Source organism: Caloenas nicobarica, chromosome 1 (assembly GCF_036013445.1).
Source record: "Caloenas nicobarica isolate bCalNic1 chromosome 1, bCalNic1.hap1, whole genome shotgun sequence".
NCBI lineage: Eukaryota > Metazoa > Chordata > Aves > Columbiformes > Columbidae > Caloenas > Caloenas nicobarica.
The window spans coordinates 115,793,716-115,819,100 of record NC_088245.1 but is presented as its reverse complement, the minus strand read 5'-3'; the positions used below and the strand labels follow the sequence as shown (position 1 = coordinate 115,819,100).

The 25,385-nt window shown below is 41.4% G+C and overlaps 1 protein-coding gene across 2 annotated transcripts in view; it reads left to right on the top strand.

Annotated features, from left to right (window-relative positions):
• Window positions 1–24,952, top strand: part of SRPX (sushi repeat containing protein X-linked) — a 51,648-nt gene extending 26,696 nt beyond the window's left edge. Inside the window, exons 2-10 of one of the 2 annotated variants that reach the window (XM_065646299.1) lie at window positions 3,701–3,760; window positions 10,303–10,494; window positions 11,086–11,262; window positions 17,111–17,237; window positions 19,174–19,295; window positions 19,978–20,157; window positions 20,604–20,737; window positions 22,060–22,181; window positions 24,468–24,952. In XM_065646299.1, the coding sequence (XP_065502371.1) occupies window positions 3,701–3,760; window positions 10,303–10,494; window positions 11,086–11,262; window positions 17,111–17,237; window positions 19,174–19,295; window positions 19,978–20,157; window positions 20,604–20,737; window positions 22,060–22,181; window positions 24,468–24,648 (1,295 nt within the window). In that variant the 3' untranslated portion in view covers window positions 24,649–24,952. The remainder of the gene's footprint in view (window positions 1–3,700; window positions 3,761–10,302; window positions 10,495–11,085; window positions 11,263–17,110; window positions 17,238–19,173; window positions 19,296–19,977; window positions 20,158–20,603; window positions 20,738–22,059; window positions 22,182–24,467) is intronic. The other variant, XM_065646307.1, reaches the window with a different exon arrangement.
• Window positions 24,953–25,385: the final 433 nt, after the last annotated feature.

Genomic DNA, 25,385 nt, shown 5'->3' with positions numbered 1-25,385 from the left:
CTTAGAAGGTACTTAGAAGAACTTAGCTGAAAGGAAAAATCACTAAAAGAGAACTGGTCTTGTTTTTAACAAAACCAGGACACCTCCTTATTTTCCATGTGCCTTAGCATAGTTTCCAGGAGGATTTGCTCCATGATCTTACCAGGCACAGAGATGAGACTGCCCTGTAGTTCTCCAGTTCTTCCTTTTTTCCCTTTTTAAAAATGGGGGTTAAGTTTCCCCTTTTCCAGTCAGTGGGAACTTCACTGGACTGCCAAAACTTCTCAAATGTGATGGATGGTGGCTTAGCAACTTCATCTGTCAGTTCCCTCAGGACCCATGCGTGCATCTCATCAGGGCTCCTGGACTTGTGCACCTTTAGGTTGCTTAGATGGTCTCAAACATGATCTCCTACTGTGAGCAGTTCTTCGTTTTCCCAGTCCTTGCTTTCGCCTTCGCCTTCTCTGACTTGGGTAACCGGGTCTCCCATTTCCTTCTGGAGAGAAGGCTTACTAGCCTACCGTCACAGCTTCTCCTGCCTTGTCTGCCAGTTGTATCCCTGGATTTATTAATTCAGCACAGACCATTAGGTTCATGCTGACAGACACTGCTATGTGTTTTCTACTAGGTTATGTGTAGTTTCATTAAAACTCTATGCCCTAACAAAATGCGAAGAGAAAGCTTTCCTACGTATCCTATGTAGTGACTATTTTGTGAATGAAGAAATCTTTTTTCCCAACATAAACAGAATATTCTAAGACCATAGATTAATAGATTGATCTTAAAATGCAAGTATTGAGGGTTTTGCTTGTGATCTACCAGAACAAAATCCACAGCTGTTTTTTGCAGGAACCTGCTATATCCTGAACCATTATGTCAGAAATCTGTAAAGCAGCTTGTTGTTCTTGTCGTTCCTCCTCAAATACCCATTTTTTGTGCTGTGATAATTTTAGCACTTTGAACACAGAACAATGCTTTGTCCTTATGTGGCTTGGTAGCTAATTTTGAACATATGAGAAGGAGAAATACTTTGTTTTGTGGCTGGGAAGATGGAGATGAAAGGGCTATTTGCTCAGGATCACTCATGGGGTGGCATCAGTGGGGAATGAGGTGCCAGGTTGGGCCTCATGGCCACCGGGACAGAAGCCATCTGCCACAGCGGGACAGTGCCTGGCATGGTAAGGACAGGTCTGTCAGAGCAATGTGCGTGTGCTGAGGCCTGGTGTCAGCCATTGGGCTCTCTGTGAGGGGAGGCCATGGAAAAGCGGGAGGGAGGGAGACCCTCCCAGGGTAGTGCAAACAAAACCTCTCACGTGGTTCCTTGAGCCAGGCCTTTTGTGGTTATTAACTGTAATGATGCCTTGTTAGGAAACAAACTTGACTTTCTTCGCATTTTGAGCTAGAAAATGAGCTGGAAACGGGCGATGTTGAACTCCATGAGCAGAGCCTTGTTTCAGGGCAAGAGCAGTGAATAACTCTTCCCTGCCAAGTTTTGTTAGAAGACTTTCAAAAGCATTAAATTATTTCTTGTTTAAGGAACGGTAAATATGTAAGAGTTCACATAGCTCTAACATCTGATATTTAAATGCTAAAGTAAAACTTGGACAATTAAGAATGAAAACACTGACACAACAGTTTTATAACCCTCGAACTGAGTAATTAGTTGAGTATCCTGATTTCTGACAGAATAATTGATGCTTAGAGAGGTGTTAATTTACACATCAAGGTCTCCATAAAGTCCTTGGGGATCACATTTAGCTCTTTATGGTGTACAGTCAGACCTCAAGTGCAAAAATGTTTAACATTTGTATGTGGAGACATTTTTCAGATGTCAGTGTTTAGGCATAAAAAAAAATCAACCACAACAATAAATATAAAATAATCCAGAGAAGTGCCTTTTAAGTGATAGGAAGCCTGTGCTGTACATAAAGTCCATGATTTCAGGAGAGAAGCTGTTCAGAATTCACTTCATCAGGTCCCAGCTTGAAGCCCTCTGAAAACCGGCAGAAGGATTCCTGGTGATAAGAGCAAACTTTGAATCAGGTCTAAGGTGAATTGTGAGGAGTTTGCTACTTCTATGGTAGATGTGAACACGACCCTCTTGATTTTTCACCTGCGGGAGCCTGAATGGTTCACATAGCTGTAGGGTTGGTGCAAGGCTTTGGTCTGACATGGAGCACACACATCTCCCAATTCCCTGCAGTTCCCGGTAAGCACTGCTGAGTACTGTGGGCTGGTCCTGGGTCAGGGGCACTAGTGCCCAATGTGCAAGTAACACAGTGAAAAGGGTCACAGGACATGCAAAGAGTCTCTTCTTCAAGCAGTCCAAACCTTCACAAGCAGTGCTGCATCTGATGCTGTGGAGGGCACTGCTCTTCTATAGACAGACCCTATGCACTAATGCTAGTCCTGTAGAGCAGCTGCAGATAACACGGGCTGAGTTTTCCTGAGACTGGTAGAGTAAGAAGTGAAGTTTCACTGGCTTCTGGGCAGTTCGTTTTGTTTTTTATAATACGTGGAGTCTGTTGACAGATGCTGACAGTAATTTTGGGGAGACAAACATTGTTTTGGCAGCTCTTTTATCCTTATGCTAATTCATCCTAACCATTAATGTCTGTTGGGTTTGATTTCTGCAGAAAATTGTGTGCTTTGCACATGAAATTAGTAGCTTATTGAGACACCTTAATTGTTTAATTTAGCCTAACTTTAAGAAGCAGCTTGTACAGACCGTGGTCTCAGACCTCAACAAAAGGTGGTGAAATATCTCCGTAGCTGTAATTTGAAGTAACACGTGGGAGAAGCTCCTGTACTGTTGTGCTGAACCAGCTTAGTACCTGCCTCTTGCATGTCAGACTTTTAGAAAGATTTCTCAGAGAGATCTGTATGAGCCCTCTTTCGTGGAGAAGACTTATCTAGAATTGAGACTAGACTTCGTGTTCTGAACCTGCTGATCTCAAATAAATGTTGCTTAAGGATATTTTGAAGGCTTTCTTACCAAGCACCATGTTTTATTGATGAATTACTTGAATGGTGGTGCTCCAGATGGTTTCTGATTTTCAAAAGCAGTTTCTGCCTTTATTGTAAGTTTATAGTTGTTCACAGGTCTTTAAAAGTACAGGACTATCCATCTCTTTATTTTGAAGAACTTCAGAAGACTGCATGATATCAAACTTTGGGTTTGATTTGTGTGTAACTTGTGTTTGCAGGTAACGTACCTCCATGTTTTGTTCTTGGTATGAAGATCATACAGGTTGTAAACAAGGGTTGTTCTCAAGTTATGCACATTTTACTTCTGCTGTTTGGCCTGATGGCTGTTAACAGCCAATGACACTATGGAACCACTTTATAGTGAAACCTTTGATGTCCCCCTTCACCTGTACCTCCTCTGCTCTCTCTGCTCAATAGATGAACTTCATGATAGATGGGCTTTCCATAGCAGAGGAGCTGTGACTTGACATGTGCAACATGGCATTGCTCAAAAGTGCTCTAGGAGCAATAAGAGCGATTTTCTATTTCACTTGATTATCAAATCAATTTGCCCCTTCCAAATTCACTATAAACTGGGTCTGCTATGAATTGGAGCTTTCAGAGAAGCCCATGCTGATGGCATTGCATAGATTATGGCATCTTAATCTTGCATGTCTTTTTGCAAAACTTTCTTGTATCCTTAATTTATGTTTCCTTTCTTGCTGCAGTTCTTTTTCTCTATTTTGTATTGTAGGATCGGGATATTCACCCCTTGAAGATGATGAAGATGTGTATGCGCGCAATAGATATAAAGGTGAATGCTTTGCTTATATGCTAAAGAGGATCAGCTGGTTGCTAAGAGAAAGCTTCTTTCTCTTTATTTTCATGGATTATAAAATCTTGGAGATCCAGCTCCATGCTTTTTCTCATGGATGTTTAGATCAAGATTTAATTTCTACCCCTTTTAACAATGGAAATTAGACCAAGTGCTGATCACCACTCTTGTATGCACCTGAGTAAGTAACTTTTTGCACTGCCTTTGCTCTTGGAAGATCAGGCCGTTAAATCATGAAAATCCAGGAAGAGCTTCTCTTTCTTCTTAATACATCCTAACAAAACCATCAAAGACAAGCTAACTCAAAACCTAGGCCTGTTGATGGTAATGTATAGAAGTACATGCAAGAGAACTCGATTTTCATGACTCTTTTTTCTGTAAAATTGTTTGCATTTTGGGTTGACCTGCTACCTGAAATGCAAAGCGTGTTTAACAAATGAACGGGTACATTCTAAAACAACTTATGTAGCTTTATGAATGAGTGAATGTATTTGGGTATTTATAAAGCAAATTTGGGTTTTCTTCCATATTCTAGATTTTGCCATTCAGCAAGACTGAGAAGTTTTTTGATGCTATTGGTAAATCTCCCATTTACTATGTCTGTTTTCTTAAAAAGTCTGCTTCTGTCTCGATACCCCTCTCCTCGGCCAAAATCCCTCAGAAGACCAGACAGTAAAGAAACTTCACATTTAATTTCTCACTTAAATGGTAACAGTGTTTCTTTTTAGTAAGCTAATCTAGGACATGCTAGAATTGTAATGCAGTCATTTTGATTACTTGAAAATACTGGGCTTTGGCGCTGAGTCGTATGTTATTGATGCTCTGCAAAGAATCAATGGGCTTTATAAGAGGTAAGTAATAAAGTAATTCAGACATTTATGAACAACAAAGAGGACAGCACAGATGTGATGGCTATGTTGCTGTTTTCATAAATGTATTATGTTCCTCCCAGTAAAATACTTCAGCGTAAAATTTTGCTTTCAAACACATGCAGAAATATTTCTTTAAAGCTTTAATTGAGTAAACTCATTGTTATTTGCCTTTTAATGTGTAACCCTGTGAAGACACATAGATAAAGAATTCCAGGGATCATGAAGATAAATCAATGCCAATTCATGCCAGGGCAGGCAAGTAGTTAAAATGCAGATTCTGTATCAATTCCTTTTATATGGTGATCCAAAATGGATTATACTCATGTCAGACAAAATGTCACCAGGATAAGTGAAACATAATGACTCATTCATGCAGATATTAAAAACTGCCCTGAGTTTGGAAGCGCTACTGCCAAATGCTGAAAATGGGACAATGTGAATCTAAGAGTATAAAGCGTTGGCATAGAAAAGGCTCACTCTTCATTAGCATACTTATTTAAGTTGGTAGTGGGGGGAAGGGAGTGGAAAGACCAAGGAAAAATGGGCTGAGTAGCTAAGTCCAGAGCTTCTCCTTAAACGGGCAGTCCAGCATTTTGGATATGGCCTATTGCTTAGTAAATAAAACTTCCCAGTAACACGTAACTAAATGAATTTCCTTAACTGATGTTAACATACATAAGCAGTGTTGTTCCTTCTTTGCACATATACATAGTAAACAGTGTAAGTGAACACACATATCCATCCTCTTTAGCATCTGCAAACAAAACATTGCAGTTTATTGAAGGCGATTTGACCTCCTACCAAACCCTTTTGTCGTTACCTGGATGTTTTTCAACTTGCTTAGCTTTCCAAGGAAACATCGCTGAGACTTTCTGTGCCCACAGCATTTTTAAAGAGTGTTTCCCTTCCTCCCTGGTGAACCCTCAGCTCTGCTGGCTGGTGTACCAGCAAGCAACAGCACAACCTGTCACTTTGCATGCTGCTTCTGAAGGAAATGCTCAGCCGTGGCCGGTGTTTAAACAGGACCGAGGGCTTGGGGGAAACCATGCTCTGGAAAATGCTTTCCTTCCTGCCAATTGGCAAGGCGGACTCAGATTGTATTTGACCAGGAAAGGCTTCCCAAATACAGCAGCCCCTGTGTTCATCACAGCTCTAGTGCCGCTGCTCTGGTGATCCTCATTCCTAGTGTGTTTTTTCAAATACCGTAATAATCAAACTGTAGCCCCAGCTGTAGAGGCAACATTGTGGCTTCAGCCATTTCTGCTTGCTGCTTTCCAGTGGTTTCGAACACAACATTGAGTCTCTGAAATGCTTTACTACTAAGTGATAATGCAGGCTATTGTATCGCTGAGGAATGGTGCACGCTTTCTGTTAAACAGAAAAACTACGTTGGTCCCAGTACGTAAAAACTCAAATTTCAGTTAGGTGAACAGAGCCCAGTATGGATGGTGAAGCCCCAGAAAAGGTGCCTGGGAAACCTGTAGCTTTTCTTATTCCCCGAGCCTTCAGGAACATGGCTGATCTCGTCTTGAGGCAAGGAGGAGCTTATGTGACCTCTCAGGGCCCCATCCAGCTCTAATATTCTATAAATACTCCATGTAGCTGCTTAGCCTTTGAAAACCAGTATGTGCCTTCACTTAAAAATAAACAAACTTTGATCTAAAACTTTGTTGTATCGTTTGATGTGCTTTCAGGCACATAAGCTTTTCAAGTTAGCTGGGTTTTTTTCAGTGATATCAGTTGGTCTAGACCCAGATATTTGCCCCCTTATAAACCCTGCCTCACCCACTTTCTTCTAATCACATTCAGTTCTAGAGGAAGCATAATAATGTTTTAGATCAAACAAATGTTCCTCCTAGGCTCTTCAAGTTATCTGCATCCAAAAGCATGTCTGTTTTTGTTTCTCTTCCTGACAGTATCATTTGGTCCAGTAAAAGATGTATTACCTCTCGCTAGGAGCCTTGCTTTGTTTCTCTCTGTAGACTGTTGGAGCTGCAACAACACTACAGGAAAGGCTTTTTCAGTATGCTGTTTGTTCATTAAACTGCATTTCTTAGCTGTTAGCCATTTTTCTATATATATATGTGCAGCTGTTTACTCAAGGCAAGCATGTTTATAAAGCCACAAAAATTTGCAGAAAAACTCAGGCAATTTGCAATACCTTGAAACAACTGCTTGGCTTTTTTTTTTTTTTTTAATTAGCCTCTTGATCATGTTGCAAAGTGTCTTAACACTCTTTACAATGGAAATCAGCCATGTACATTTGTACCTTATATATGTGGAAAACCTCAGGCATAAATATCTTGAACAGATTTGTTGAAGGGTTACCTAGCTGGCTGGGGCAAAAGCTCAGCATACCTGAGTTCTCCTCTCCCCTGTTGTGCCCCTTCAGTCAGTGTTCTCCTGGTAACTTCAGGTTTAAACCCTTCTGCAGAAAACCTGAGGCCTCCTCCTTAGTTAAGGAGATCCTACTACAAGTGGGAAAAGCTTGCCTTTTTTTTTTTTTTAATTGAGAAGAAATAAATGAAAATGAAGTTTAGGGTCTCAAGGCATGAGAAGACCAAGTGGGGCAGAAAAATTGGAAATTTTGGGGATGAAACCACTGAAGGGGAGATTCTGGAGAAGCTGTTGTTGGCTCAGGAGGAGGAGGCGACTTTCTCCAGGAGGGGAATGAGGCAAAGGCTGCCTCTGTAAATCCAACATGCAGGGCTTCCCCCAGAAAGGGGTCAGAGATGATGACTGAGACTGCACCAGTGGCAAGGGGGCAGGCAGCGCTGGAGGCTGCAGAGGCGGGTGCTGCCCTCACCCATTCCTTCAGCACTAGCTGATTGACTTCTGCTCCTGTCAGCTCGCACTCCTCACGCGCTCTCCCGGTTTTAATTTGGTTCACAGCAAGGATGAAAAGTGTGAGCCACTGTGATACAACCCTTCAGCAAAGTGGCTCAAGTCAGTTGCTGGTTTTTTGGTTTGTTTTTTTAATGTCTTTTGGTAATGAGGGGTTATAGATTAGGGTGAAGGACAGGCAATAGTTCTAAAAACAAAACAAAAACAACCCACCCCGACACAACCACCACCAAAACAAACAAACAAACCAACCCACAAAAGAAAACACACACCAAAAAAAACCCCAAACCATAAAAACCACCACAACCACCCAGAAAACACTCTCCACCAAACTACTTTTTCAGAATTGTGAGGTAAATAGTGCAGGCTGCATTTGACATTCAGTACTTCTAGAAAACAGGACCACAGGTGGGCAAAGCAGAGATGGGAAGATTATGTGGCTGAGCCAAAAAGCTGAACTGCCCTCTGCCCCTAATCCTGCTGTGAGGCTGGTCGGCTCTTTTCCTGTGCCTCAGTTTCTGCGTATTTGGTGACACTGGGAATAATGCTGCTTACCCATCTTTGTAAATGGCTTTTCTGTGTATTGGGGAAATACAAAAATAAGCATGTCACAGCACGAGATGACTGCTTCAGAAACAGACTAGTTTAGAGGAACTTGGTTCTTGGTTTAGTCAAAAGCTTGACAATTAGTCTCTGATTTTAGTCCTCAAACGCTGTTTGCATTGATTCGGGACCAGCGCAGCAAAATGTAGGTGCAAAATGTGGTTTCCATTGGGAAAATGTAAATATGTCCTAGAGACATTGTACACTGAATATAAATATCTCATGTATGAGAAATATAACAGGCTGTATTGATATTTGTAATCTTATTTATGGAGCTGATCCAAGTAGTGTAGAAAAATGTACATAGTAACTATAGGAATTAAGAACTAGAAGTGAACATCTGCCAAAGATGAGTGAGAAATTATTTTTAAATGTCCTGTGACTTTGTAAGGATGAAGGCTAAAACTCTTTGTGTTTTGTTTGTTTGGGGCTTTTTTCCCATCTTTCTTGCAGACTTTGGAAGTTTTGTCATGTACCTCCCACATGTCACACTTTGTCACACAGGATTTCAGGACCTGCCATCTTTCTCTTTTTGCCTTCCAATCCCTCCATCTCTCTCAGTGCGTCCTTTTCAAACCTTGGAGCTGAGAAGGGGCAGGCTTAGTCACTCCTTGTGTAGGAAACTCCTACCAAGGAGCTACCAGCTGCAGAAAAAGCACAGCTTTCTCAGTGCACCCTGTTGTCAAAGCTAAACAAATATTTTTAAGGTTTGACTGGGAAGGGGAAGTCTCTATTTAATACTGCACCCATCAGTATCACAGTATGGTGTTAAAGCCTCGCAAGAAGACTGTACCCATATCCTGAGTATTTTGAAGTGTAGCCTTGAGCAGTTATTAAACGTTCAGTTTGATGTCCATGTGTTTCCCTTTTTCCCTTGGGCTCGGTCAGAACATTAGCCATGAAGTCTCAGCCAGATTCCAGCTTTCCTCTGACTTGGCAGATCCGTCCATGTCACTGACCTGCATCCAGAAGCAGTTAGAAGGTAGTTCTCATACTTTAGGCTGCATGTCCATATTATTAAGGAAAGGTAGTCATCCACCCATCTTTGCAGATGAAGAGTACAACACATGAAGTCCAGGCCTTTCAGAGCATTTAGAACTGGACTGAAATTTCTGCAGCTTGGATTCACTTTTTGGGACGTGTGCTAAGGATATAGCACGCTCATGAATGAACATTGGCACCCTCTGAAGGATTTAACCGTAGGAAGTGCAGGGGTTTGTGCTGTCAAGTACACGCATTGTGCCTGAATGCATGTCGCCCTCGGCAGCTGCAAATGACTACCAAAAATAGAGGAATAAGGTCAGATCTTTCTCAAAAGCTCTTCACTTAGTCTGTTGGATTGGACACTTGCCTTCAGATTTAATCATGGCAATGGTATTGTGCCCATTTGCTGGTAGAAGGCTATTTGAATGTTACAGTGTGGCACTGCAAAACTGCTGGGAACAGTGAGGGAGCTGCTGTTCTTGCACCCTCCACAAGTTCCAGTTCAGCCTTAATCCTGGGTCCTAACTTGGAAAGTAACTTTGCAGAACTGGAGGTGTACTTAAACCCTGAGTGGTTGTTCTGACACACAGAGGATGTGTGCACATGGGCTTGACGTATTGTATTGGTAAGATGATTTTATGTAAGTCACGTCCTTTCTAACTGTGGGAGAGCTTGAACTATCAGAGTTCAGCCAAGGCAGTGTCCTTTACTGCACAAGTTATTATGGAACATCTTTTTATTTTAAATGGGCAGCGTGAGAGCTAAACGTTGCAAAGATTACAACTACAGCTAGACCAGAGGGGTTCCTAATGCAGACTTCAATTCCCAAAGAGTAGTTAGATGTATCCGTTTAAAAATAAGAGGGGAAAAAAGGTCCGGTTGTCATCAAACTGTCCACATGGTGGCACACTTATTCCATGGACAAAAAACATAGATCCACCCCACCCTCCCCAACCCCCCCAATCTAGTGGCTACCATCTTTAATGTTAGTAATAAAAAAGAGCTGCCAGTCTTTGAAGGGCTGACCTTCTGATGTAGAAGGCATAGTGCACCTTGCTGCAGCGTTACTTCTCCACTTTGAGGATTGGTGGCTTTTTAAATAAGACTTTTTTTCCATTTCTTCTCTGTGACCTTGAATAAAGAAAGTGATTTTATATTCATGTCTGACCTTTTACATTTTGCAAAGTACTATGTGTGGTTTTTTGTCCTCTGTGCTAGAAACGCCGTGGTGCTCCCCCATTAAGGTGAAACATGGTTATGCAAACTGCAGGACACCTCAAGGGCAATATTACAAGAATGTATTGGGGACAAGATGTGATATTCGCTGTCAAAAAGGCTACGAACTGCATGGCCCTCAGCAGCTAATTTGTCAGTCAAGCAAACGCTGGTCTGGGAAAGTGCTGTGCAAACGTAAGTGGCTATGAAATCTGTGAGTGTGGCTTGCGCCACAGGTTTAACAGACGATAAACTCCACTTGCCCATGAAATAGTGAGCTTGCAATGGTAATTGGCGTTTTAAACATTGACAATATACTTGGATATGTAGATGGGCTTGTTGCTGAGGATCTTACAGTGGTACGTGGCGTGGTAAGTATTATGAATGGTACAAATACTCTTGGCACACAGGAGATGTTTTATGAGTGTAGGAATAGTTTTATGACAGAGTGACAAAGTCGCTTTAAAATACATCCCGTCTTGGATTTTATAAGCTGAGACAATTTGTGTCAGGTGTCTAGGTGGGTTCCTGCAGTAAGGCATTTTTTTAGAAGAAAGGAATAAGCAGTCATTGTCTTTTTCTCATAAATATCGTATTAAGCCGCTGTGTATGTAAAGTTAAATTTGAAACACAGCTAATAAGATCAGTGTGAAAAACCTCATGTGGAACATGACTTTCTCCCACTTGTCGTTTGCTAGCTGTGTCTTTATTTCTGTGAAATACCCACGTTCACAATTCTCTAAAGGACAATAACAGGTTCCCAGAAACCTTTGTTTTCTGTTTCAGAAAAGCGCTGTCCCACCCTGTCCATGCCGACCAACGGGGGCTTCAAGTGTTTAGACGGTGCCTACTTCGGCTCCAGGTGCGAGTACTACTGTTCACCGGGGTACCAGCTGAAAGGTGACCGTATAGTGACGTGCATGGACAACAAAGTTTGGAGTGGCCGGCCAGCATCCTGCGTTGGTGAGTGGGGTAGTTGGTTTGCATCCCGGAAAGTCTACATCTTGAGGTATCTGCTGGTGCCCGAGTCCCTCAAACGAATTCCAATATGCTTTTTTATGCAGTTCCTGGGGAGAAAAAGCAACTGTCCCTTTTGAGGACTCAGCAGTTTTCTAAGGGATACAGAACACTCTCTGTCTGTCACTTAGTGCTTTCAGTCGGAAGTGATGACCTTCCTTACACATAAGCTATCAGCTCCAAGCATCATCGCTGCATTAAAAATCAGGCTGGTGTAAGCGGTCAGTGCTTGACAACGCTTCTAACAGCCTTCCTTGATCTCCTGGGTGACCTGCTGGTAGTCTGTAATTACTGTGCTGCTCTTCTAGCGTGTTCTCTGTGCTGGAGTCTGTTGTGCTGTCTGCAACTTAATGATAAAACAGGTTTGAAAGGAACCCCTTTGTCTGACCTCCCCTGTTGCTTTTCTGTCTTGGGATCATGGTTTCCAAATATATACAGGGAATATGAGTGGATTGTAGTTACAGCACGGTTGCAGTGAGCTAAACTACATTTCAGCCTCGTTCACATTAGTTATGCCAGCAATTTTCATTACATAGTAAACAGTCTCCCAGCAACCTCAGCTGGAATAATTATTTTTATAGACATAAATCAAAAGAGAGACAAACAAATATTGAGACTCACCTTTCCTTCTTGCTAATGAGATTTCAGCAGATAGCGAAGACTCAGCTGCTGCTCTTGTTTCTGGGAAGCCTGTGATGAAAGGTTCAGCAGCCACCCACAAAGGAAAATATTTTTTGGCCGTCTGAATTGGCTACCAGTAATTTAAGCTTGTGGGTGGTAGAGTATTTGTGCTCAATGTTTTCTGTGTGTGATAACTTGGTTTTCCTCAGAATGCCTGTGGCTCTGTCTAGGTTAGCAAATGGCCTTGGAGTCTCTCCACTGTGGCCTGACGTTTGTAAAATTTTGTTCAGGTTTCTTGTTACTTGGTGTTGTACAAATGTAGAAATGACCCTGCTGCTTAGGTCTAGACTGCTTGTGGTGTCTGTTGTTTTTATTTAGAAAAACAAGCCTTGTCCTTCTCCTTGGCGTGGGCAGAGGCAGAAAACCAAACCTTTTAAAGTTTGGAAATGATAAAATGTTGTCCTCTGTGTTTCCTGTCAGTTTCAGAACCTCATCTGTTTGCAGCGATGGGGTGCTTATTACAGAGGATGCTGTCTTGCTGAGTAGAGTAAGTGTCTTAAGCAAAAAAAGAAGCTAAGTTAGCACTAACACTTCTTTTTGATTCCAAAAAAGCAGAATAGTTGTTGCATAGACTATGCATGCAAGTCCCAGGTAACCCAGTAAAAGTAATACCACGTAGTGTAGAGAAGACCCCTTCACACCTTGCATGCACATAGTGCCTATATGCAAATAGTGAGTTATGCATTTAGCAAGCTGTTTAATAAGGTTATCTTTTGACCTCTTGATAGGTAGGATAGAGATTTTTTTTTTTTTGTGACCAGACATGACCCTAACAGTATAATGCAGTTTGTGCTTAAACACAAATTCCTTACTGTAATTCTTTAGTTCAGAAAAGTCGCCAGAGAACTGCAGCCTATAAAAGCTTACAAATGGCCAGGAGAGAACTGGCTGAGCAGCTCACTTCCAGCTGAGTTGCAAAACTAAGGTGAGGGGAGCAATGAAATACAAAAGCAAAGAGGCTTTTTTGTTTCTTACTTTAGCATGAAAGCAATTAATTGCACTGTGCACAGTAGGAGTGTTACTTGTGATCATAGGCATGGGCTGGTAAAGTTCATGTCATTGCAAATAGATAGGGAAGTGGCCTGGGGACACCACAGCTATTAGCTTCAAGTATGAAAAAATAACTGCAGACCTGAATTTATAATCCTCTTGAAAACAGGGGACATTACCCTTTTGTGTCGCAGTTGCACTGCTTAGCATTTTTGCACAAAACTACATGGAGTTCAAAGTGTATTAGTGAAGGTCCTTATAGGAAAGGCATCAGGCTAACATCATTGTTGAAAGTTATTCATTAAAAGGGGAGAAAATGATAGTTTTTGTAATTCAAGAAAATATGGTATGTTTTAGCAGTCACTTACAGAGGACCCTTACAGACCATGAGTATTCTGCCCTAACAAAGCATCCTCTCTGTTCCCTGTCCCCATCCTGTAAGGGGAAGGATATCTTTCACATTGCTGAAATAGCTTTGATTTAAAAGGATCAACGTATAGCTGGGTTTGGTTATCAGTTAGCTGAAAATGCCAATACTTGAATAATATTTCCATTATATCCTTAATGCACTGTAACATAGATTGAAATAGATATTTTCCTCTAGAAGATTGAAAAATGTCACTGTTTTCTATGAAGGTTTCATTTTCCTGATGACTGTATAGCAGAGGTTGTGGTAAATGGCTGTCACTCTGCTAAGATACCCTTTTGTCACATCCTAAGACTATATTGATACATAGTTAGCTAACAGCCTCCAAGTACGGATGTCTGAAACAGGCTTTGCACTTTGAGTCATTAATTATACAGGCCCTGATAATGGATGTTTTGAAATACAGAGCAATGCCTTGTGGAAGGGGTGGGCAGAGCAGGACAATGTTTTTCATTCCCCTTTTTATAATTTCCAGTCTCTTAATCTCATTATACTTTTGACACAGATTAATATTTTGAATTATCTTCCAGCAATCGTTTAATGTCATCAGCAGTCAGTAATAACAGCTTATTTACGTAGCAGCAGACTGTTTACCTGTCTCATATATTCAGTAGTGGCTGAACAGCACCAGATTTTTTAATGAAATCTCAGTTTCCCTGCCCATGATGTAAACCTTGCCGGCGAGATTCACCTGTTTAATACATAGCCCTGCTGAACAGCTTACATAAATCCTCTTGACTTTTCATCAGTCTGTCAGCAGTGACGCTGCAGTAAGAGCGTGAAACCAGCTGTACGGGGTCAGACACCTTGCAGCGTGTCCTGGCTCCAGCTCTGGCCAGGAACACTTATTAAGCAAGAGAGTCTGACAATCCATCACTTACAGGATGATTTCTCCCTCTGATAAAACCTCCCCAGCAGTCAGCAATCTTGTGGCTTCCTCCAGGGGGTTTGTTTGGAATGAGTTTAGTTTTCTGACCTGCAAGTGGGCACCTTGCTCACATCATACTTTTTTTTTAAGGTTTTCTTGGGGGATTGTGTTTCAGTTTTTGTCACTTGTGCATTTGCCCAGATGGTCTCTGGTCACCTTCTCTGCATTTAAATGGATAGAATTTTTTTAGACCTGTCTTCCTTCCACCAAGCTGCGGCCAACATGCTTAATATGCTGTAGATTGGCTACGACTTTGTACAAAGGCACAAGGAAAAAGACCTGAGCGCCTGTTTGGTTTAACACATCCCAGCGGCCACTGCAGTTAAGGAGCCTCGGTTAGACAGCTACTTTCTTTTGGTCCATTTCAAAGTGGAGTTATGCTGGTGTGGTTTATTTTGTGCCTGTTGAACGCTAAAAGGCAGCTGAACTGACCAAAGAAAAGATCCCTTCCAGGAATTTTTAAGTCCAGGTCAAAAGGCTGCCTGGCCCCCGAGTGCTTGGTGAGTTGGTTCCCACAGCAAACCGTATCGTTTGTCTTTTTGACGTGGAAGTCCGAGCCAGTTCACACCAACCAGTCTTCTCTGTGCTAAATAGCATAATGACCTTTCTGATTAATTAAGTGTGCTTAAAACACTGGGTCCTTAAATGCTGTTCTGTCTTTAAATAAACATAATGCTGGAATAAATATATGCTGTCAATAGCACAGTGGGGAGAGCTGTTGCTGCAGTAAACCAGAGCCAGAAGCAGCCTTGGTGAGACCGACTTATTTCCTACCCCAGCTCAGCTACACTGGGGGGTTATTGAGAGCAACGTAGTTTTCTAGAGGAGGGCAGAGCTCTGGCTGGCTGTGATGTTTGCACGTTTCCACACATAATGAGAAGGTACTCTAAAAATAAAGGAGTGAATAAGGAACATGAGGAGAGGAGACTGTGTTTCCTACAGCCAGAATGAATTACTGAAAAATCCTGCTTGCTTGTGTACTGTGGCAGAGGAGGGAAGGAGGAGTGAAAGGGCTCAAAAAGTGAAGAAGTTAAAGATGCCATAAAGAAGAACTAAGCACCTTATGTATCTTTAGTGAAGGATATTCTCGTAAATTACAGGAAGCTTCAAAAGCTGCTTGTCGGATTGTGCTGTTTGTTTGTGATTGCTCCACTCCCTGCAGCAGGAACCCACTCTTGCTAGCGTCACCTTCTAGCAGGGTCTGCAGAGAAATCAATTATTATTTTCCCAATACTATAGGGAGATATGGGGTTTTTTAATTGTATATTTACTCCCCAAAGCCCCACAAAAAATAAGCATTTGTTTAAGGCAGTTTGCAATATTCCTGATGTTTTCTGAATAACTTTGATAGGACTTGTCTGTACCTGCCTCACCCCCCCCTCTGCAAAATTAAGACAGGAACTCTTCCTATGGAAGTGCCTCACAAAGCTGTGGTGTTTGGAGTTGGAGGAGAACTCTTGGAGAAGAAACAGAAATAAGCTGGGTTTCGAAAGTCTCAGGTTCCTGGAACACCATTAAAAGTTTGAAGGGGCTATAGCAGGGCTGCACTTGCCCTAGTTTAACTGGGAGAAAACATTGCATGTTGCTTGTAGAATATGAGGGTCTGTGAAATTATTTTGTATATGTGCTGCTTTATAAAGACCAAAACCTTTTCTCATTGCTATTTTTTTGAAAGAAATCCAGATTGTACTTTTTGTGTCTGCCCTGCAAATGAAAAAACAAGGCCTGCCACCCTTTAAATTGAAGCAGCATTTTAGGGATTGTTTTCTATTTGCAGGTAAAGAGCAATCCTGTCTTCAGTGTTCATTTTTAAAGCTGGTATATGACTCCATGAATTTAGACTTCATTTTGGGTATAACCCAGGTGATAATAAAAAAACCTGAGACTAAGCTATTAAAGATAGATTTATTTATTTTTTTCTTTTAACTTAATGATTGTGATGGCGTTTGGACTTGATTTGCCCAAGTATTCCTACTATGCTGGCAGGATTGGCAACAGAAGTGGCTGAAGATGAGTAGTTGTGCGTCACCTCTGTCCTCCATCAGGGTCTTTTATTATTGTCACTGTTCCTTTACTCCTAAATAATAGTCACAATATTCTGGCAGCAGTTAAACAAGCTTTCAAAACTTACCCTGTCTGCTTCTTTTTTTTGTATTACCTGTAAGGCATTATTATAAGAATTACTTGAAAAAAATCAAATGCAGCAGCAATTCCCTGCAAAACGACAATTTTGTCAATCTTCCACTGTTTCTCTTTTTGCCATTGCTGCAGGAAAAATAACAAAGAATTTAACAGTAGCATGCAAAGTTATCGTACAGACAGAGGTTTCTGTTCATTGTGCTTTACAAATGTTCTTAATCACAATATGCACCACAGAGATGAACCAAGAGAGGCAGAGCAGATAAATAGAAGGGTCAGGCTCCGCGGGTACAACCTTTGGTATCCCTCCTTAAGAGTTCAAAGCTAAGTACTATTGATTTGTGGACATTGCTTTTTAACTGGGGACTAGATAAAGAAAGCTACCATAACTACTTTTTCATTAGCTTTTTGCACTGGGTCAGGGGGGTTGATTACTGTAGTCTCTTATTGTTCATACAAAAGGGTGAGAAGCACAGGCTCCACCTGCCTTAGCTGGGATGGGTCCAGTGGTGAGGAGTCCAGCTGAAGGTGGTCACCAATTAGGCTGACAACAGGGCAAGAGCTGTGAAGACAATGTGTAGCTCTAACAAGTGCACAGGTGCCCGTTTTCTTGACGTTTATTTCAACAGACACTGAACCTCCAAGAATCCAGTGCCCGAGCGTGAAGGAGAAAACTGCGGAGCCCAACAAGCTGACGGCCAGAGTGTTCTGGGACACCCCAGAGGGACGGGACACTGCTGACGGGATTCTGACAGAGTAGGTGCAGATCTGTAAATGTTTGCATTTTCTCCTTCTTATTCCTGGGATCCTTGGTTAGTAATTCAGCTGATAAGGGTGGCTAGGCACCCTGTCCCCTTAAGTCATCCAAGATGCTTATTTATAGCTGTCATATGTCAATGGCCTGTAAAAAATTACATTTTTAATTGAAAAATTAAAAATTGACAACTTGAGTCGTTCAGGACCTGGCATGTAGACGGGGAGCAGGTTGTTGTGGTTATTTTAGAGCTTATGGAATAAATGACAATAGCTTTTTGACTGCACCTGTGAAATTTTCAAGAGCTTTTTGTGAGTCTCTTCTCATATACAAGTTTTCTTACAGCGAGCTACCTTTTATACATAACAATAAAAAGATAATTGTGCATTGGAGGTAGCAGCAGAGGCAATTTTGACTGTCTTAAAAAAAAAAAAAAAAAACAACAAAAAAACCAAACACCAAGACAAATTGTGTCACAGAACAATATCTGCAATCATCTTTAGGCTTCTTCCTGAAGTAGTGCTGGGTACTGATGTCACAGCATTCTGCAGTGACTTGTAAAGTAATGCCTCTCATTTGAAATTTAGGAAGCTTTAAACATTGCTTTTAAGCTTAACCCTTTCTTCAAAATTTCCTTGTCAATTTTTATGGTTTCACAGTTACATTTTCCAGAAGAGCAAGGTGCACTTGTGATGGTATCGCTATCTCTGTATCTTTATCATGCAGGATTTATGGCAGTCTATCTAGATTGTTGGAATGGAATGAGAATGGAAAGAGTATAGAAAATCTGCTTTTTTCATTGAGCAAGTTACATCTTTTAACTCTATATTAGTGAACTGTTTAAGCTTAAACTCTCAAAGTTGTAAGCTTAATGATGTCTATAGTTGTATGTGAATTCAAAAAACCTGTTGAAGAAGAACTCATTACACAATTGAAAATAATGTTGCTGTTAAGGTCTAATGTGATAATTCTATAGCAATTAACGACATCAAAAAAAATTAAGCCTGATAAAATAATAATGTTGAAAAGTGTTGCAATAAAGAAATTCCAAAGTCTTTTTGATTAAAATGTCTGGCAGACAAAAAAAAAAATGGAGAGTAACTTTTCCCAGCGCAGAAGAGGCTAGCTGTTGAATCTGTGGAAGCTTTTCCACAAATATATTTTTATAAAATTGTGCTAAAATGTGATGTTTTATAGAGTGTACAGTGCTTTCCTTAAATGCCCTGGGTCCTGCAGTACATAAGCTTTCCCGTTATGCGTCACATTGCTCAGCCTCACTGCTTCAGTACTGAGGATACGTTTAACACGTCTGAATTCTCCTGACGCGTTTGCAGGATAGGAGCAAGTTCCAGGTGAAAATGCTGCCGTGGATCACCACACCCTTCTGCTGTGACAATAAATCTTGCTTTCTATTCCATTTTTTGTACATTTGTATAACCACAGGAGCAGCGCAGAGCAGCCAGATGGGGTACGTCCCCATCATAAGAAGCTGGAAGTTTTCTTATGCTCTGTTGGCTCTGGGTTACGGTGCAGCCCTAACAGTGGAATATTCACGATACAAAATGAGGGAGGATCAATCTCAATTTTTCCTTATGTAAGGAAAAGGAAACTCCAGTTCCTTTGGGCATGGTGTGATGCTTCGCTACACTACGGCTTGTCTCACAGGAAGCAAGCAGGCTCTGCCCACTTTGCCTCCTTGTGTCAGCAGGGTGGGACTCTTTTGTACAACGCCAGGGTGGGCTGCTGGTAGCAAGTTTAAATACTCCGGTCTCTGCGGTCAGCTCCTTTCTTTGCTTACTCTCTTGGTCTTGAATCATGTAGTGTAGCCACACAATCTTAGCATGCCACAACATTCACTCTTCGGGCTTTTACAGCATTGTCAGTAGGAAAATACCGGTGAATTTATGAACGTCTGTCCCATTTTATCTCCTGTTTTAGTGTTATTTTGAAAGGCTTGCCACCAGGGTCACATTTTCCAGAAGGTGACCACAAAATCCAGTATACCGTGTATGACAGAGCTGAAAACAAAGGCACTTGCAAATTTCTTGTTAAAGTCAGAGGTAAGAATGATGTTTTACCCTCTTTAAACACAGTCACTGATTTGCATCTGGTTTAGTAGGCCGCTTGAGAATTGTCCTCATTTCTATATTTGTCTGCATGTGTGTGTATATAAACTGTATGTTGATGCTGAAAGGGAGAACACTGTCTTGCTTGAGACCCTGGGGCCAGGCCTGCAGCAGGGTGGGTGGCTGGTGCTCCCACATGTTGAGCGGGAGCTTCATTGATCAGTTCTGCCTCCAGCTCTGCACCTCCAGTTGGCTTCTCCCTGATACGTAGCTTGTGAGCTGCTGAAACCAATATGCAAAGGAGTTTTTTTCAGCTGTGACTCACATCTGTCAAGCAGGGCTGCCCTTTCACAAGTCCAGGTCTTGAAATCTCGAGTTGAATATACAGAGGTGAAACCTGTAGGTGTCAGCTTCAGCTCTCTTTGTGCTCCATGACCTATTGTCACCATGACACTATAATCACACGCATACACATATACATCTGTATCATTTTACTTTACGTGTGAGTTAAGTGGTTTTGTTGGTTGGTTGGAGGTTTTAAGTACATGACTCTAATAATACAGCAAGTAAACAGAAAGATGTCTTCTATGTTGGTATTCTGCTTGCCATGCTACCCTAGTAACAAACAGGGTGATTCATGCCTTGTCTAATTTTTTTTTTTTCCTTTTGCTTCAAGTCAGGCGCTGTGTGAAATTAAATGCCCCAGATAATGGCTACATCAAGTGTTCAGGCGATGGAAATAACTATGGTGCTACATGCGAATTCTCCTGCATTGGTGGCTATGAGTTGCAAGGAAGCCCAGCTAGAGTGTGCCAGTACAATTTGGGGTGGTCAGGAGTGGAGCCAACCTGTGCGCGTAAGTGAGTATTTCACCACTTTGCCAGAAGAGCTGCCAGAGCAACGCTTCTCTTGGCAGTGAGAATTTGGGAAGGGGGTGTGGGGTGGAATACAGCTGCAAACTTCAATGCCCCAGGGGTCAGAAACTTAACATCTTTGTCACCTCTGCCAATTTCCACTTACAGCTGAAGTGCCAGGTTTGGCTGTTCTTTCGTAGGATGATGACAGTACCTCACAAATGATTGTGTGTTTTAGACCAAAGCTCTATACAAAACTTGACATTGTGGAGTCAATCCACCTTGCAAACCAGAACAGCTTAAGATAAAATTGTTGGCTCCAATAAGGCTGGTATTTCACCCATATTATTCTCTTGTGCCCATGCTTCTGCTGTCTAACAGTTTGTGCTTTTAGAAATAGATCTGTTTTCAGTATGCTCTCTAACTTTTGTTTTAAATTTAATTCTAGCCATGAATATTAATGTGAATGTGAGGACTGCAGCTGCACTTCTGGATCAGTTTTATGAGAAGCGGAGACTGCTAATTATTTCAACTCCTACTGCAGCCAACTTCTTCTACAGGATGCAGTTGGGAATGCTGCAGGTAAAACAGGTTCGGGGGAGGGTGCAACTCTTATTTTTCTTTAAAAACACAAGAGGACAAGCTCCATTCTTTGATATAAATCCACAAACTTTAGCTGTTATCTTGCAGCCACTGGAGGATCTGGCTGAAGCAGTAGCAGTTCTGGATTAATCCTTTTTATATGGTTTGAGTTTTAACATCTCCCCAGTCTCTAATTCAGCTCTGTTCTGGATTGTGCTGCCTCTTGACTGCACGCTCACTGAATCCCAGGCAGTTCTGGCCCTCTTTCATCCTCCCCAAAGTAATTTAATATTAACTTGTGCTAAATAATAATTCTCTAATTCAGCTACTAAAGAAGCCGAAAGACAAAGCCATCCAGCACTCCAGTGGTTGCACTTCACAGTGCTTACAGACTTTGTAACTACATGCAAGGAAGTGTGAATGGCTTTAGAAATAACCAGTGCACCAGCAAACAAAGGACCAGAGACTCAGCATAGAAATCATCCAGAGTGCTGGAGATAGATAGCACTGGGGTATTTTGTCTTTTTTTTTTTTTAAAAAAAAAGTAGTTCTGGTGATTGTCCTTATGTGTTGTAAATGTCATACTCTTGTGGGGTTCATGCTAGACTTCACGATGTATCTCAGAAATGTATCTGTGTCCTCAGGGAAAGGAGACAATCCTGTATTTTTTCATAGCAGCAAGTGCTTGTATCTTGTTTCTTTTCCCACAACTGTAACAAAATTCAGTATGAATAGTCATTAGGATATGAACATGATAATGTTTTTAACTGCTGGCTTATGTTACAGTTGTATTTAAAAAAAGAAAAAAAAAGTTTTACTTTTTTCCTGTTAGATTAACCTGGCAAGAAAATATATTGATCAAAACAAAATAGTTTAAAATAGTAAATTTAAATGGCTATAGTACTTCTCTTACCACTCGACACTGGCCAATCAAGTTGGCATGAAGGAAAACTTTCTGCAGTCACCTTCCATTTCATGTACATTGCTTTGATTGTGAAATTAGATTATTGGCACAATGCTTAATATGCTGGTATCTTTTCATGTCATTACAAAGACAAGTTTATAGTTCTCCTAGGTGGTCCCTGTGTGTTGCTGTTCGTAGAGTAGTTAAGAATCTGTCATTTAACGTCCCCTGGAGTCATAAGGCTCTAGTTGTTCACAGTGAGAATTTGAGACTTTTCCAAGTATGCTCTCATTTCAGCTTAAACCATCGCACTGATACGAGAAGATCAGACTCTTTATGAACACTTGCTGCAGGCTCAAAACAACCCCATGTTCTCACTGGCAACTGACACACCTCTTTCTTCTTTTAACCCTTCCAGCCAGCACAGTGTGGTTTAGACCTCCGACATGTTACCGTAGTTGAATTGGTTGGTGTCTTCCCTGCACAGATAGGAAGAATTGGTGTAAAGCTGCTGCCCCCATCACTTGCTCTGCAACTCAGGTAAAGCTCTCACTACTGTTGTGTTTGCACCTGAGCATAAATGATGTGTTGCTTTTGATTCCCTGCCTCCTACTCTCTAAATACACATATGCTGTTCTAACATAGCTAGACACCAGAAGGTATGGTGATAGGTAAGTTTTAGGATTAATTTGCTCCCTGTCCATGGAATAGGTACTGCAAATTCATGAGCATTTGGTATTTGTGACATAAAGAGAACAGACTTCAGCTTGTTTCACATTTAAAGGGGCTGTGACCCACTTAAATGTGAACAAGCTGAAGTCCATGCCACCCTTTCAAGCGCCACGTCTTCCTTGCCCCTTTGCTTCAACTGTGACTTTCTGAATTCACATGAATTCCCTGTGTATCCCTTTGATCACGTTATAGGTCTATATTTTTGGGTGCTGCCACTGAAAACAATTCAAGTGTGTCAGTATTTGTGCTGGAGCTGGTCCGATGCAGCCGTGACAGTGACAGCTCCTCTTCTCTGCAGCGCTCTGGTGGCTGTGGCCACCCCAGGAGGGGAAGCAGTGGTTGCTCTTTGAAGTCCTCCATGTGGAAATGATACGGGCAGTATTTCAAAGGGGAAAATTATCTCAGCCTTCCCAGCCTGACTGCAACATTCAGCAGTTTTACTGAGGTGCCTAAACTGTTTTGACTTGGTTTTAGACTGGCAGGGGGTTGGTTTTCACTTGAAAGGGAGACTTCAAGTGCCAGCATTTCCTAGGCACAGGAGGACAAGAGCCAAAAGTGAAAGCCTGGGTGGCAGAGAAAGTAGTAGTTACTTAGGAAAAAAAGCCTGGAGCATTTTATGCAACATCTTCTGTGATACGCCTGAGGAAATGGAGTGAGTTCTCATTTAGGACAATAAAAAATGCTGACAAGTCAGAGAGGTTGGATGGCAAAAAAATAAAAACATTCATTCTCTAAAAAAGGAAAAAGAGAGCACAAAGAGCTGCTTTTTTGTTCCAAAAAGTAAAAGTACTTTTACTAAAGTTGGAATGGTTTTCTTGTGGCTCTGTGGAAAATAATAAGCTCTGCTAATACCTCATTGCCTGCCCCCTCCTCCCCCCCCACCTTTAATGTAGCTATGTTTCAGAAATTGGTATGGGATAACCTGCCCTGCACTCAGTGAAAGTTAGTTTTCCAACTGATTTTTTTTTCTCTGTTGGTACCGCAGTGTGTGATTTATAGTAATTATAGCATTCCAGTTCTGGGAGGCACTTAAATAAAAATTAAACACACCCTTAAACATCTTCACTACAGATGCTGTCCTGAATTGGCACTCGGTAACCTAAGGAGCACAGGTATCCTAGTTAAAACTTTGGAAACCTCAGCAGGTTAGCATTTGGTTTTGTAGAAGGTAAGCATTTTTCTTAGGTGAAATAAGGTACAAGAGGCATGTAGTTTCCTATCACCATCGCTTTGATTCAAACTTTATTTTAGTTTGAATTTAATAGCCAAGCTCCCTCATTGCAACAAGAAGACACCTGGAGCTCTCAAACTTGTTAGAAGGCTGAAGAAGGTCCACTTTGGTGCTTCACACCTTCCTGAAATCCCCCACAGACCCTCTTCATGGCAGCTTTCCTGTCCTGACACCATTCTATCACAGCTGCCTACATTTATTTTTCCCACACAAATGATGTTGACTGAATGCATGTCTAAGGATCTGCTAGTTCATTACTCCTTCAAGCAAAAGTTTAAAAGAGCACCAGGCATCTACTTTTGTTACTGTCACACCTCCAGAGGAGCTCAGATAACCCCTTTTACCACTTGGAAAGAAAGGACTCCGTGGTGATTAGCAGTGGCTTTTGTTCTTCTAAGCTGGAGTTACGAGGTAAATGGTTATTATTAGGAAGCGATGAAAACTGACTCCAATAATTTGGTTCCACTTTTTCTCATTGTGGTTTTATACCATGTGGCAGCCAAGAAAAGGAAGTCTGTAACTCTAACTCCATTGCAATGGTTTTCTTCAGGCAATCTATATAGTACTTTTTTAGTCCTGTGGTTTGTTTTTTTTTTTTCTTTTGTGGTAGCAATAGGTAGTGGCATGTGCTATATCGACAGTCAGAGGTCTGAGAAGAAAACAGAGCTGAGGACAGTTACCTTGACCCTTCCCTAGCACAGAGGTACAGCCTGTAGCACATGCAGACACCTGCTCTCTGACTCCTTGTTCTTACAGTTGAAACAAAGCAGACCCCGCGTAGCCCCCTCTGACCAGCTCCACAGGCTGGTTCTGCCGTTTATTAGTTTGATGGGCTTTAACAAAACAAGTTCCTTGTTTCGCAGGCTGCTGCTGAGGATCCCCCACTACAATTTCAACATCGTGGTGATGGACAAGCACGGAATGGACAAGGAACGCTATCCTTTCCCAGCAACGCCAGCCGAGCTCTTTGCACTTATTGACAATTTCCCCTTGAGAAAAGAAGAGATGAAACTGCAAGCAGAAATTGGTCAGTCCTGTCCTTAATTTAGGATTGCAAGGCTTGCAGTTGTCAGTGAATTTTTTTTAAATCCACGTAATTCTCCCCTTGGTGCTACACAAAGCATGCCTTTTTTAATCACTGATGTACAGAATTTGTGTGTGTATTATTAAGTCTGTCTGGCTGTGTAGCTACTCTGAATAGAAGTATGCATGATGCTTTTTTATACTTTCAGCCATCTTTAGAGAAATGTGTACGTAAGATCACTATCCAATGGCATTTCTTGTACAGAGAGTGAAGAACTGAAGCATGTTTCCGGGAGTTTATTTTGGATTTTTCCTTCAGTGTAAAATTGAGGTTTCTTTCTTACTGTTTTTAAGTCTTTTGAATAAAATATTGTTTTGCAAAGAGATTGTTGTCTAAAATGCCTCTTGGAGATAAAAGTTGATCAATTAATTCAAAAGCTGGATCAAAATACCTCTCTGCAAACGATTATAACAGAGACATTAGTGTACAAGCAAAAGTGTACAAGCAACTCCGCTCTGTCTTTCAGTTCCAGTAATAATATGGTCGATCACGCACACAAAGCGTAAGCCAAAGGCAATGCAAGTACCTGTTTTCAGCAGCAGCAAGGAGAAAATAGCTGATAGTAGGTGTATGGAAGTCATTGCCAGAAGGAATACGATAAAGGAACGGTGAGCAGTGTAGAAGATGGGCAGTAATTACCAAAGGCCACATACTGCAATGCTTGACAGAAAAATACGGTCTTACCTGGTATGGTTCT